This window comes from Chiloscyllium plagiosum, chromosome 21 (assembly GCF_004010195.1).
Source record: "Chiloscyllium plagiosum isolate BGI_BamShark_2017 chromosome 21, ASM401019v2, whole genome shotgun sequence".
In the NCBI taxonomy this organism is placed as follows: Eukaryota; Metazoa; Chordata; class Chondrichthyes; order Orectolobiformes; family Hemiscylliidae; genus Chiloscyllium; species Chiloscyllium plagiosum.
The window spans coordinates 57880321-57893494 of record NC_057730.1 but is presented as its reverse complement, the minus strand read 5'-3'; the positions used below and the strand labels follow the sequence as shown (position 1 = coordinate 57893494).

At 43.5% G+C, this 13174-nt stretch overlaps 1 protein-coding gene across 3 annotated transcripts in view; it reads left to right on the top strand.

The window, feature by feature from the left end:
• Positions 1 to 6: 6 nt before the first annotated feature.
• The window catches only part of LOC122560911 (transmembrane channel-like protein 7), a 99830-nt gene continuing 86662 nt past the window's right edge, over positions 7 to 13174 (top strand). For all 3 annotated transcript variants that reach the window (XM_043712161.1, XM_043712162.1, XM_043712160.1), the window contains exon 1: positions 7 to 73. In XM_043712161.1, coding sequence (XP_043568096.1) covers positions 31 to 73 — 43 coding nt within the window. In that variant the 5' untranslated portion in view covers positions 7 to 30. The remainder of the gene's footprint in view (positions 74 to 13174) is intronic.

Here is a 13174-nt window from a genome sequence, read left to right as displayed (position 1 = left end):
CACCGAAAACCGGAGCGGGAGGTCGGCAGCATGCAGTGGGATAGGTCCCTCTCTTCGAAGGGCAGGAGCACCGGTGAGTGAGAGACAGACAGACGGTGGGGAGAGGGGTGAGGGGAGAGAGTGTGGGTCCATGGCGCCTGGCGAGGAGCCGCAGAAGGTTCTGGATTGCGGCCGCCCACCGGCCCGGCCCGGCTCGGGGCCTCCGACAAGCGGCTCTAACAGTGTGGGCCAGCCGTGTCCAGGGAGGGGAAAGCCGGGCAGGTGTATCCCCATAACACACCTCTCCCCTGAGTGTTACCGACAAGGAGCTGCCTGGACTCCACCTCCACATAATACCTGAGATCAATTACCTTTCCCCAGTTCAGAACTGTTTTAGTTGGTCGATCTTCGGTTTATTTTAAAAAAAGGAAGAGTTAAATCAGTGTGAGACAACATGAAAGGGGGATTTTGCGGTTCGTGGTGAACACAGAGCTCCCCGACACTTATCTCGAGTTTCAAACCACTTTTACGCAAGAACGTTGTTAGAGTCAAAACAGAACAACACCCTGCTCAGGGGATCTGAAACTCGTCTGGCAAACAGATGATTTAGTTTGTTTCCACGCTGACAGTGTACGTCAGAATGTCTATATAATGCTAAATCTACATTGAAAGCGAAATAAAGGAGAGGAACAAAATGTGTGATTGAAACACAAACACTTTTCTAAATCTCTGAAGATAACTAACTCCCACACTTTTACTCAAGTTAGTTTTCAGTGCCAAGTTTGGCAGTAAGAAAAACTTAACATGAGGTTGAAGTTTTGCTTCAATGCAAACAGACAAGCTTAGGCACTTTTCGGCATGTTTAGAGTTTGTCTATTGTGTAATTACTGCAAATTCATGACTCTTTGGGAATTGCGTGTTGAGTGTCTCAGCATGACTTTTATGGTGAACCTGGAGATGAGGACATGATTTAGAGAGGCTAGTGTTGAACTGGGGTGTACAAAATTAAAAATCACACAACACCAGGTTAGAGTCCAACAGGTTTATTTGGAAAAACTAGCTTTCAGAGCGCTGCTCCTTCAGGTGGTTTTGGAGAATAAGATTGTAAGACACAGAATTTGTATCAAAAGTTTACAGCGTGATGTAACTGAAATTATTAGATTAGATTACTTTACAGTGTGGAAACAGGCCCTTCGGCCCAACAAGTCCACACCGACCCGCCGAAGCGCAAACCACCCATACCCCTACATTTACCCCTTACCTAACACTAAGGACAATTTAGCATGGCCAATTCACCTGACCTGCACATCTTTGGACTGTGGGAGGAAACCGGAGCACCCGGAGGAAACCTACGCAGACACGGGGAGAATGTGCAAACTCCACACAGTCAGTCGCCTGAGGTGGGAATTGAACCCGCGTCTCTGGCACTGTGAGGCAGCAGTGCTGACCACTGTGCCACTGTGCCGCCCCATATATTGAAAAAGACCCGGATTGTTTGTTAAGTCTCTTATCTTTTAGAATGACCATGCTGGTTTCAGTTCTTTTACACGTACATCGCAAAACTTTTTAAAAATGTAACATTCTCAAGTGAACTTTAAGAATTGGTGTCATGTTGGCCCAGATAATGTATTGAAAATGTAAGCTTCCCTGTGTGAGGCTGTCTGTGCCACAATGGTCAGACTGACTCTAATCTAAAAAACAGATTCACAGAATCTTACATGGATTCATGTAGTTTTTGAGCAAAGTAAAATGTAACTCTGCAAGTACAAATTCACCCCACAAACTTATGTGGGTGTGTGTGGGAGTGTATGTGTGAGTTTATGAGAGAGGGTTTGCGTGAGTGAGTGTTTCGGAGTGTGTGTGTGTGTGTGTATAGTGCAATTGGGTCACCTGTGGTGAACCCAAGGTCCCTGTTGACGCCATTCCCATGGGTACCGAACTTGGCTATCAGTCTCTGCTCGGCCACTTTTTGTTATGGCCTGCCCTGAAGTCTGCCTTGGAGGACGGTCATCTGAAGGTCCGAGGTTGTGGAGATGTGGAGCAATTTTTAACTCTGAAATGCAATAAAAAGTTTTCCATATTACTGATTAGTAACTCAGTGTTATTTGTTCCCATTTTCCCAGCACAAAATTTGAATTAATCAGTTGCAGTTATGTGCTGTTTTGTATGCGTGTGATCTGGAAAAAAATGCTCTTAAGTCATAGAGTCAAACACATGAAAACAGACCCTTCGGTCCATCCAGTCCATGCCGAACATAATCGCAAACTGAACCAGTGACACCTGTCTGCTCCTGGCCCATATCCCTCCAAATCTTTCCCATTCATGTATTTCTCCAGAAGTCTTTTAAAAGTTTTAATTGTACCCACATCCACCACTTCCTCAAAGTTCATTAAATGTTAACAATAGTTTGATCAGGGAACTTTAGAAATTTGTAATGTGGTTGCCTTTTTCAGACATTAGTTTGAAAAAGCAGTGCATTTTAAGATTTTTACACTAAATGAACAGTGCTGCAATATGTGTGTATGGAAAATTTTACTACATGTTTACAACTCAAGAAATGCACTTTTCAATCTTTTAAAATGAAAGTAAAGCTCCCTGCAAACACTCCCAGTTCAGACACAGTGCTGGGTTAGGTACAGAGTAAAGCCCTCTCTACTCTTTTAACCTAGAAGTGAATGAAGGTAAATTTCCCTCGACACCATACCTATCAAACACAGTTGGGGTAGGAGCAACAAAGAGTTAAAGTACAGAGTAAACTTTCCCCTAACGTTTGAACTCAAAATAATCTAAAACGTCCTCTCAGCTCTGTCCCTTTTAATGACTTCTGAGACAGGGAGAACAAAGGGTTAAAATATAGAGAAAAAATTTCTTTTACTCAATCAAACTGAAAATAAAGTTCCTCTCACATTGATGCCATTGATTACATCTGGGACAGGGATAACTGGGACTTAAAATAAAAGCTTCTTGGTTCTTTCAGGGATTCACAAGAATCGAAACGCATATTCAAAAAAGTTGAAAGGAAACTTATATAGAACAGAAACTAAATAAGTTAAAATATAATTTTCTAGGCTATTGAGACACTAAAGCCCTACAGTACCCATCGGTCTTGAAAGGCCTTGACTGTGCCAGCGAACACGGTGTGCTCCATCTCCAGGGACACCCAAACATGGACATAACCACAAAAGAGGGCTATACAGACTGGAATGACGACCTCATCCCTGGCCCACTGCCTGGATGTGTTAATAGCCTTTGCCAGGCTTAGGAGCAAAACCATGAGAAGTTCTTTAGACCATCTGCTACTACCTGCACTGGGTACCTGTAGACTGGGAGAGTGGGGCTGAAGTACAACTAAAGTTTAAGCAGCAGCCCCTTCAAAAAACTGAAAGAGGGCTCCAAATTCAACATATGCATGGAAAACGGTCTCCTGCAGTCCACAGAACGTCACGTAATTTGGCACCCTGTGAATTTAGTCAGCCTACAGTTGCATGGGACCACTGCAAGAAGCACTGTCCACTCCAAATCTTTGATGTAAGAGGGGAGGACCCTTTCATTAGAGGGTCCTCCACTAAGATGTCCGCAATTGGAGGGCAACACGGCATACCAAGGCATGTCTGTGTCCTGATGAAGAGGTAATGCTCGAAATGTCGACTCCCCTGCTCTTCGAATGCTGCCCGACGGCATATGCTTTTTCAGTGCCACACTTTTTGACACTGAAGACGTAGCAGTGGTATATGTGCAGCCACAGCCAATACCTGTAATGTCTCCATGCTGTTTGAAGGGGCACTGGGTAAAATTGACTGGGAGATGAGCCTAGCAGGAAAGATAGTAGAACAATAATGGGAGTAATTCAGGAGACACAGCAGAGATTCATCCCAAGGAAATCGAAGCATGGTTCAAGCAGGATGTGGCAACCATGGCTAACTAGGGAAGTCCGGGACTGCATAAAATCAAAAGAGATAGCATATAATATGGCAAAGGACAGTGGGAAACCAGAGGATTGGGAAGTTTACAAAGACCAACAGAAGGCAACAAAAAATAATAAGAAGGGAGAAGATTAAATATGATTGTAAGCTAGTCGGTAATCTAAAGGAAGACTGTAAGAGTACCTTTAGATATATAAAGGGCCAAAGTGGACATTGGGCCCCTGGAAATGACACTGGAGAGATAGTAGTGGGGAACAAGGAAATGGCTCAGAAACCAAATAATTACTTCCTGTCAGTCTTCATGGTGAAAGACACGAGTAATACCCCAAACATTTAAGAGAGTGAAGTGACAGAGCTGAGTATGATGGCCATCACCAAGGAGCAGGTGCTGGAAGAACTGAATGGCCTGAAGGTAGATAAATCATCTGGACCAGATGAACTACACCACAGAGTTCGAAGGGAGATAGCTGAAGAGACAGGGGAGTCATTAGTGGTGATTTTTCGGAATTCACTATTCTCAGGGTAAGTCCCAGAGGACTGGAAAATTGCTAATGTGACACCCTGTTTAAAAAGGGAATAAGGCAAACGTCGGAAAATTACAGACAGATTAGCCTAACCTCGGTTGTGGGTAGGATACAGGAATCGATGGTGAAGGATGAGATTTCTGAATTCATGAAGGTGTATAGTAAAATAGAGCAATGTTAGCATAGTTTCATCAAGGGCAGGTCATACCTTACAAATCTGCTGGAATTCTTTTGAGGAAGGGGCAACTTTTTCACGCAGAGGATGGTATGTGTATGGAATGAGCTGCCAGAGGAAGTGGTGGAGGCTGGTACAATTGCAACATTTAAGAGGCATTTGGATGGTTATATGAATAGGAAGGGTTTGGAGGGATATGGGCCAGGTGTTGGCGGGTGGGACTAGATTAGGTTGGGATATCTGGTTGGCATAGACGGATTCGACTGAACGGTCTGTTTCCATGCTGTGCATCTCTATGACTCTAAGTAATGAGCAAGTTAGACCAAGGAGAGCCAATGGATGTTATCTACCTGGACTTCAAGAAGGCCTTGGACAAGGTGCTGCACTGGACACTATTGAGTAAGATAAGGACTCATGGTGTCAAAAACAAGATGCTAGCATTGATTGAAGCTTGGCTGTCTGCCAGAAACAGAGAGTGGGGACAAATGGGTCCTTCTCAGATGGCAGCCGGTGACAAGTGGTGTTCCGCAAGGCTCAGTGTTGGGACCACAACTTTTCACTTTATACATTAACGATCTAGATGAAGGAACTGAGGGCATTCTGGCTAAGTTTGCAGAAGATACAAAGATAGATAGAGGGACAGGTAGTATTGAGAAGGCGGGGAGGCTGCAGAAGGACTTGGACAGGTTAGGAGAGTGGACAAGGAAGTGGCAGATGGAGTACAATGTAGGAAAGTGTGAGGTTATGCATTTTGGTAGGAAAAATAGAGGCATGGACTATTTTCTAAATGGGGAGAAAATGCAGAAGTCTGAAATGGAAAGAAATTTGTGAGTTCTAGTCCAGGATTCTATGAAGGTAAATTTGCAGGTTGAATCAGTAGTTAGGAAGGCAAGAGTCAAAAAGTATGGTGCTGGAAAAGCACAGCCTGTCAGGCAGCATGCAAGGAGCAGGAGAGTCGACATTTTGAGCATAACCCACACTGGTTTCTTTCTACTGGTTAGGAAGGCAAGTGCAATGATGGCATTTATTTTGAGAGGACTTGAATATAAAAGCAGGGATATACTTCTGAGGCTCTGTAAGGCTCTGGTCAGACCGCATTTGGAGTTTTGTGTATAGTTTTGGGCCCCATGTTTCAGAAAGGATGAACTGGCCCGGCAGGTATTCAGAGGAGGTTCACGAGAATGCTGGCAGGAATGAAAAGCTTAACATATGAGGAATGTTTGAGGTTTTTGAGTTTATACTCAATGGAATTCAGAAGGGTGAGGGTGGATCTAATTGAAATATGCAGAATACTGAATGGCCTGGAGAGAGTAGATTTTGGGAAAATGTTTCCATTGATAGGAGAGACGAGGACCCAAGGGCATAGCCTGGGTATAAAGGGAAGTCTTTTTAGAACGGAGATAAGGAGAAACTTCTTCAGCCAGAGAGAGGTGAATCTGTGGAAACCATTGCCACAGAAGGCCAGGTCATTGAGTATATTGAAGATGGAGATAGATAAGTTCTGGACTGCTGAGGGGATTAAAGGTTACAAGGTAAAAGCAGGAAAATAAGGTTGCAAAACCTATCAGCTATGATTGAGTGGTGGAGCAGACTTGATGGGCTGAATGGCCTGAATTCTGTTCCTGTGTCTTATGCTGTTATGATTTCCATGAGACGGCTCAGATTGTGGGGCACTGCATCACAACCGAGAGTCCATGGTGCAGAGCCAGTGTCGAATTCCGGACAAACAGGTCACTTCATCGAGAAGCCTACCACACGCCTGAGCTGCTCGGAATTTATGTGAGGTGTAAACTTTGTCCATCAAGCTGTGTTTGGCTCTGGTCGCAAACCAGATGCTGACACTCTCTTGGCCAACCATGAAGGTGTCATCCAGACTGCTCCTCCACCATTCAGCACATCCTCGACTCTAGTCAGCCCAGTGTCCTGACCTCTCTCCTCCCTTGGTCAGCATAACCCGCATTGGAGAAGGAACCTGTTTTCGAGCAGCAGCCCTCTTATTAGAGCCACCACTCTTGTAGGGAGAGAGCTTTGGTGTGAGCTGACCATGCCCCTGACTTCGATCAGGTCCAAGTCAAGGACAGGCAATTTCTGGAAAAAGATCCGAGAGCGTACCACTCTATGAACAGGAACTGCTCATAGTTGAGCTCATCAGATTGCACCACCTTAGAGGAAGTTTGACATAATGGTGTTACTGAAGGGTCTGAAGGTGGAAAGTTGCAGCCTGTAAGGCTCACCAGCACCTGACTCCCTCTTCAAGTGACTTGGTGTTGCCTTTTGATGCAGACAGTCCATCTGCCAAGGACTAACTAGAAGTTACGACCATTTACTCCAGTTGATCCTCACGGAGGATGCCACAGGGTAGACTTCCTGACACTCACGTATCCTCCATAAGGCAGCTGGGTAGGTCAGTCATAATGCTGTTAATGGCTGAGTAGTAAAATAATTATAGGAAAACAGAAGTATTGTTTCGCTCGTTATATTTTACACAGACCTATTTTTATTTCCTGCAATAGATAGCAGAACAACAGAATGGACTAGTCAGACATGCAGAACATTGGCATTTGAATCCTGAAAAGTGTGAAGTAATGAATTTTGGCAGGACAAACAAGGCATGGGAATTAACAATGAGTGCTAATACCTTGGGAAGTACTGGAGATCAGAGGGACCTTTGGTATGCACATCCATAGATCCAGCAGGGTTGGTGGACTGAATGGTTCAGAAGCATATAGGATACTTGCCTTTATTGGTTGAAGCATTGAATACAAGAGCAGAAAGGTTATGATGGAAGTGTTTTAGATGTTAGCTAGGTCTCAAATGTAGTACTTGGTGTGGTTCTGCGTGCTGCATTATAGGAAGAATGTGTTTGCATTGGAGAGGGCAACTCTCTCTTGCTTACTCCCGTGTATTCAATATCACTCTTATTCTCTCGCATTGCCCATTATTGTCCAATGTCCAAATACATGTCATTTCTGCCATTCTTATATTTTTATCTAGGTCATCAACCCATCTGTCATTTAGGGAATGAAATCTGTTGTCACATCTGGTCTGGCCTACACGTGACTTCAGACCCATAGCAGTGTGGCTGGTGCTTAAATACTGTCTGAAATGCCAAGCAAAGCACAGTTGTGTCAAACTACTAAAAAATTTGAAATGAAGTGAAACCAATGGATAGCCAACATTAAACTAAGCATCGGAAATGACAATGGCAAACCTAGTCCTGACATTGAGAGAGGTTCTCACACATTGGTCAAGCAACAGTCTGATATACTCATGCTCACAGAATCTTATCTTGCACATTGTGTCCCAGATGCCAGTATTCCTATCCCTGGGTATGTCCTCAATGATGGAAGAGCCCAGCATATCAGTACAAAGGAGGCTGAAAAAATTGCAGCAATCTTCAGCCAGAAACGCCAAATGTGCAATTGGTCTCAGCTTATTCTTGAAGTTCCCAGCATCTTTGATTGGTTTGGAATACTCTATCCAATATCAAGAAATGGCTGGAGGTACTGCATACTGCAAAGGCTATAGGACCTGACAACATTTCAGCAGCAAGACTGAAGATCTGTGCTCTCGAACTAGCCACAACCATAGCTAAACTGTTCAAGTACAGCTGAAACACTGGCATCTACCTGAGAATGTGGAAAATTGCCCACAAAGTGCAGGACAAATGTAGTGTGGTCAATTGCTACTCCATCAATCTACTCCACATAATCAACAAAACCATAGAAGGAAGACAAAAACAGAAATTGCTGGAAAAACGCTGGTCTGGTAGCTTCTGTGGAGAGAAATCAGAGTTAACATTTTGGGTTCAGTGACCCTTCCTCATAACTGATGGTAGCTGGGAAAATGTCAGAACATAGGGAGGGGCTAAGGAGTAAACGATAGGTGGAGATAGAGCCCCACAGGAGAGAAGAACAGTTGGATAGACAAAGGAGTAGATAACGATCATGCCAACTGTGCTACCAAGCAGCATTTGCAAAGGTGTAACTTTTTCATTGATGCTCGATTTGTGTTCCTTCAGTGTAGCTAGGCTCAGTACATCTTGGTCTAAACGTGGATGAAATTATTATACTCTCATTCATTGCCAAACCTTGACCACCCGCCACCTGGAGGAAGAACACCTCATCTTCTGCCTTAGGACCCTACAACCCTGCAATGTGGATTTCATCTGTTTCCTCATTTCCCCATCCCCAAGCCTCCAACTGAACACCGCCTTCTTGACCTGTCCATCGTCTTTCCCATCTATCCACTCCACCCTCCTCTCTGACCTATCACCTTCTCCCCCACCTTTGGTCCACCTGTTGCATTCTCAGCTACTTTCCCCACAGCCCACCCTCCCTCCCATTTATCTCTCAGCCCCCTGGCCCACAAGCCTCGTTCCCGATGAAGGGCATATGCCCGAAACGTCGATTCTCCTGCTCCTCGGAAGCTGCCTGACCTGCTGTGCTTTTCCAGCATCACACTCTCAACTCTGATCTCCAGCATCTGCAGTCCTCACTTTCTTCTGAGAGTATTATACTCCTGTGATGGGGTGAAAATGATTGCCCTTGACATTAAGGCCATGTTTAATTGAGTGCAGCATCAAGTAGCTGTAGCAAAACTGGAGTCAGTGTGAATCAGTAAAAAGTATCCACTGTTTAGGGCTATACTTGGCACAAAGGTAGATGGTTGTAGTTTATCTCAGTAGCACCACATCATTGTAGAAGTTCCACAGAATAGGTACTTTCTGAACAACCTGTTCAGAGGTGTTATGACACACCTTTGGAGTCCTGGAGACAGGTCCTGAGTGGAGGCAGTGAAGCCTTAAGTTCTGAAGCCTGGCAGCCGCAAACTCAGTGGAAAAGATCTATAACTTGAGTACTTTGAAGACATACTTTTTATTTTCATTCTGGACTTTAAAACTCTGTGTTCTGATGTTCGTCCTTTTATTATTACTATTTCAATTCTGTAGCAACATTTAAAATATCTGGAGCAAACTTACATCCAGAACCTCAACCTGAAATACAAATGTTCTTAAAACTCACTAATTTAAAGGATCTATACCGTGGTGCCCTGTACCTAAGATGGCGCTGAGAGGCGATTTTACAAACCTTTCAGTGCACTCATTCAAGTGCACGTGACAATAAAATCTCTTCATATTTATTTTCTTTGAATGTCATTTCCAGCTGTAACTCAATGCATGACACCTGACTTCAACATCTTGGAGTTGATGTTGACCAGAAACCTAACTAGAATAGCAATGGAAATATTGTGATTCCAAGAGCAGGTCAGATGCTGGGAATTATACAGGCGCCCCAGATTCATAAGGCAAGGAAGGGATGGGAGGGTGAAGGAACCTTGGATGACAAGAGATGTAGAACATCTCATCCAGGAGAATAAGGAAGCTTACTTAAGGCTGAGGACAGGGCTCTCGAGAGTTACAAGATAGCCAGAAAGGAACTGAAGAATGGACTTGGGAGAGCTAGAAGAGGGCATGAAAAAGCCTTGGCAATTAGGATTAAGGAAAACCCCAAGGCATTCTACACTTATGTGAGAAGTAATACGATGGCCAGAATAAGGGTAGGGCCAATCCGGGATCGTGGAGGGAATTTGTGCCTGAATTTGGAGGATGTAGGGAAGATCCTTAAAGAATACTTTGCTTCAGTGTGAAACAGGCTGATATGCTCAAACAGGTTGATGTTAAGAAGGATGATGTGCTGGAAATATTGAATAACACTGGGATAGAGAAGTCCCCTGCGCCAGACGGGATATACCCAAGGTTACAATGGGAAGTGAGGAAAGAGATTGCTGAATCTTTGGCGATGATCTTTACGTCCTCACTGTCCAGTAGAGTAGCACCAGACAATTGGAGGGTGGCAACTGTTACTCCCTTGTTCAAGAAAGGCAGTAGGGATAACCCTGGGAATTACTGACTAGTCAGTCTTAGATCAGTAGTGGGCAAGTTATTGGAGAGGATTCTGAGAAACAGGATTTATGATTATTTGGAAAATCATAGTTTGATTAGAGATCATCAGCATTGCTTTGTGAGGGGCGTGTCATGCCTCACAAGCCTTATTGAATTCTTTGAGAATGTGATGAAGGTAGAGCAGGCTTATTCAAAAAGTAAGGAAACATGGGACACAGGGAAATTTGGCTGTCTGGATACAGAATTGGTTAATCCGTAGAAAACAGAGGGAGGTAGAAGATGGAAAGTATTCAACCTGGAGCGCGGTGATCAGTGGTTATCCAAGGGATCTGTTCTGAGACCTCTGCTCTTTGTGATTTTTTTTTAAAATGACTTGGATGAGGAAGTCGAAGGTAGGTTACTAAATTTGCCAATGACACAAAGGTTAGTGGAGTTGTGGATAGTGTGGAGGGCTGTTGTAGGATGCATTGGGACATTGACAGGATGCAGAGCTGGGCTGAGAAGAGGCTTCAGATGGACTTCAACCTGGAAACGTGTGAAGTGATTCATTTGGAAGGTTGAATTTGAATGCAGATTACAGGGTTAAAGGCAGGATTCTTGGCAGTATGGAGGAATAAAAGCATCTTGGGGTCCACTTCCATAGATCCCTCAAAGTTGCCACCCAAGTTGATAGGGTTGTTAAGAAGGCATATGATGTGTTGGCTTTCATTAACAGAGGAATTGAGTTTAAGAGTTGCGAGGTTATGCTGCAGCTCTCTCAAGCCCTAGTTAGACCACACTTGGAATATTGTGTTCAGTTCTAGTCACCTCATTATAGGAAGCTTTAGAGAGGGTGCAGAGAAGATTTACCAGGATGCTGCCTGGACTGGAGGGCGTGTCTTTTGGAGAAAGGTTGTGGTTGAGAGAGCTAAGGCTTTTCTTCTTGGAGCTAAGGAAGATGAGACGTTGCTTGATAGAGGTGTAGAAGATGATGAAAGGCATAGATAAGAGTGGATAGCCAGAAATTGTTTTCCTAGGCGTTAATTTTCAGGTGATTGAAGGAAGGTGTCAGAGATAGGCTATTTAAACAGAGAATGGTGAGTGCCAGCAGTGGTAGTAGAGTCAGACACATTAGGGACATGTAAGCAACTCTTAAATACTAAAGTGGAACATACTAAAATGAAGGATATATAGGTTAGTTTGATCTTAGAGTAGGATAAAAGCTCAGCACAACATTGAGGGTTGAAGTGCCTGTAGAGTTCTATGTGCTGTGTAACTCTCCTCTTTTCTCCTCTATCCTGTGCACTGTCTGCAAAGTACTCTTCAGAAGTTTGATGAAATATCCTGCAATTGCCTGGATAGGCACAGCTCCAGTAACACTTTACAAAACAACAAACCAAAGCAGTGAGAACAGCTTAGAATTTAGCTTTGAGGACAAAGGGATTAATTAATAAAAGGAAAAGAATATAAGAATAAGCTTGCAGGGAACTTAAAAACATGTTTCTGTAGATATGTGGAGAGAAAAATAAATTGGTGAAGACTAATGTGGGTCCCTTACAGTCAGGAACAGGAGAATTTATGATGTGGAACAAAGAAATGATTGAACAAGCAAATATAAACTTCAGTTCTGTGCTCACAAAGGAGGGCGCAAGTAACATCACAAAACTGTTCGGAAGCACTGGGTTTAGTGCGAAGGAGGAACCAATGGATATAAGTATTTGTAGGGAAATGATGTTGGGGAAATTGATGGGATTGGAGACCGACAAATCTCTCCGCCTGATAATCTACATCAGAATACTTACTTAATGAAGTAACTCTGGCAATAGTGCATGCCTTTGTGCTCATATTCCTGATATCAGTCATGGACAAAATGCTCAAGTCTGTGATAAAAGATTTAATAGAACATTAGGAAAACATTGCCAGGCTTGGACAAAGTCAGCATGGATTTGCAGAAGGGAAATAATGCTTGACAAATCTGCTGGAATTTTTCGAGGATGTAACTAATAGAGTTGATGAAGGGAAGCCACTGGCTATTGGTTTATTTGAACTTTCAGAAGTCCCACATAACAGATTAGATATAAAATTAGACCATAAGATATAGGAGCAGAAATTAGACCATTTGACCCAGCAAGTCTGTTCCGCCAACCAATCATGGCTGACAGGTTTTTCAACCTCATTTTTTTCTTTTACCCCATAATCTTTGATCCCTTTGACAAACAATAACTTATCTATCTTTGATTTAAATATACTCAATGACCTGGCCTTAGCAGCCTTCTGTGGTAATGAATTCCACAGATTCACACTCTCTGGCTGAAGAAGTTTCTCCTTATCTCCGTTCTAAAAGGTCTTCCCTTTACTCTAAGGCTGTGTTCTCAGGACCTTGTCTCCTGCCAATGGAAACATCTTCCCAACTTGCATGGCATTGAGATGGATAGAAAACAGGCTGGCAAACAGGAAATAAAGAGTGGGAATAAACAGGTCTTTTTCTGATCGGCTAGCAGTGACTAATGAGAACTTGGAACCCAGGTGGTCACAATATTTATTAGTGATTCAGATGAGAAAACAAAATGTAATATTTCAAAATTTGTGAATGACATAAAGCTGGGTTGGAGGGGGAGCTAGATGCAGAGATGCTTTAATGTGATTTGGACAAATTGGCTGAGGGGGAAATGTATGGCAGATGCAGTAT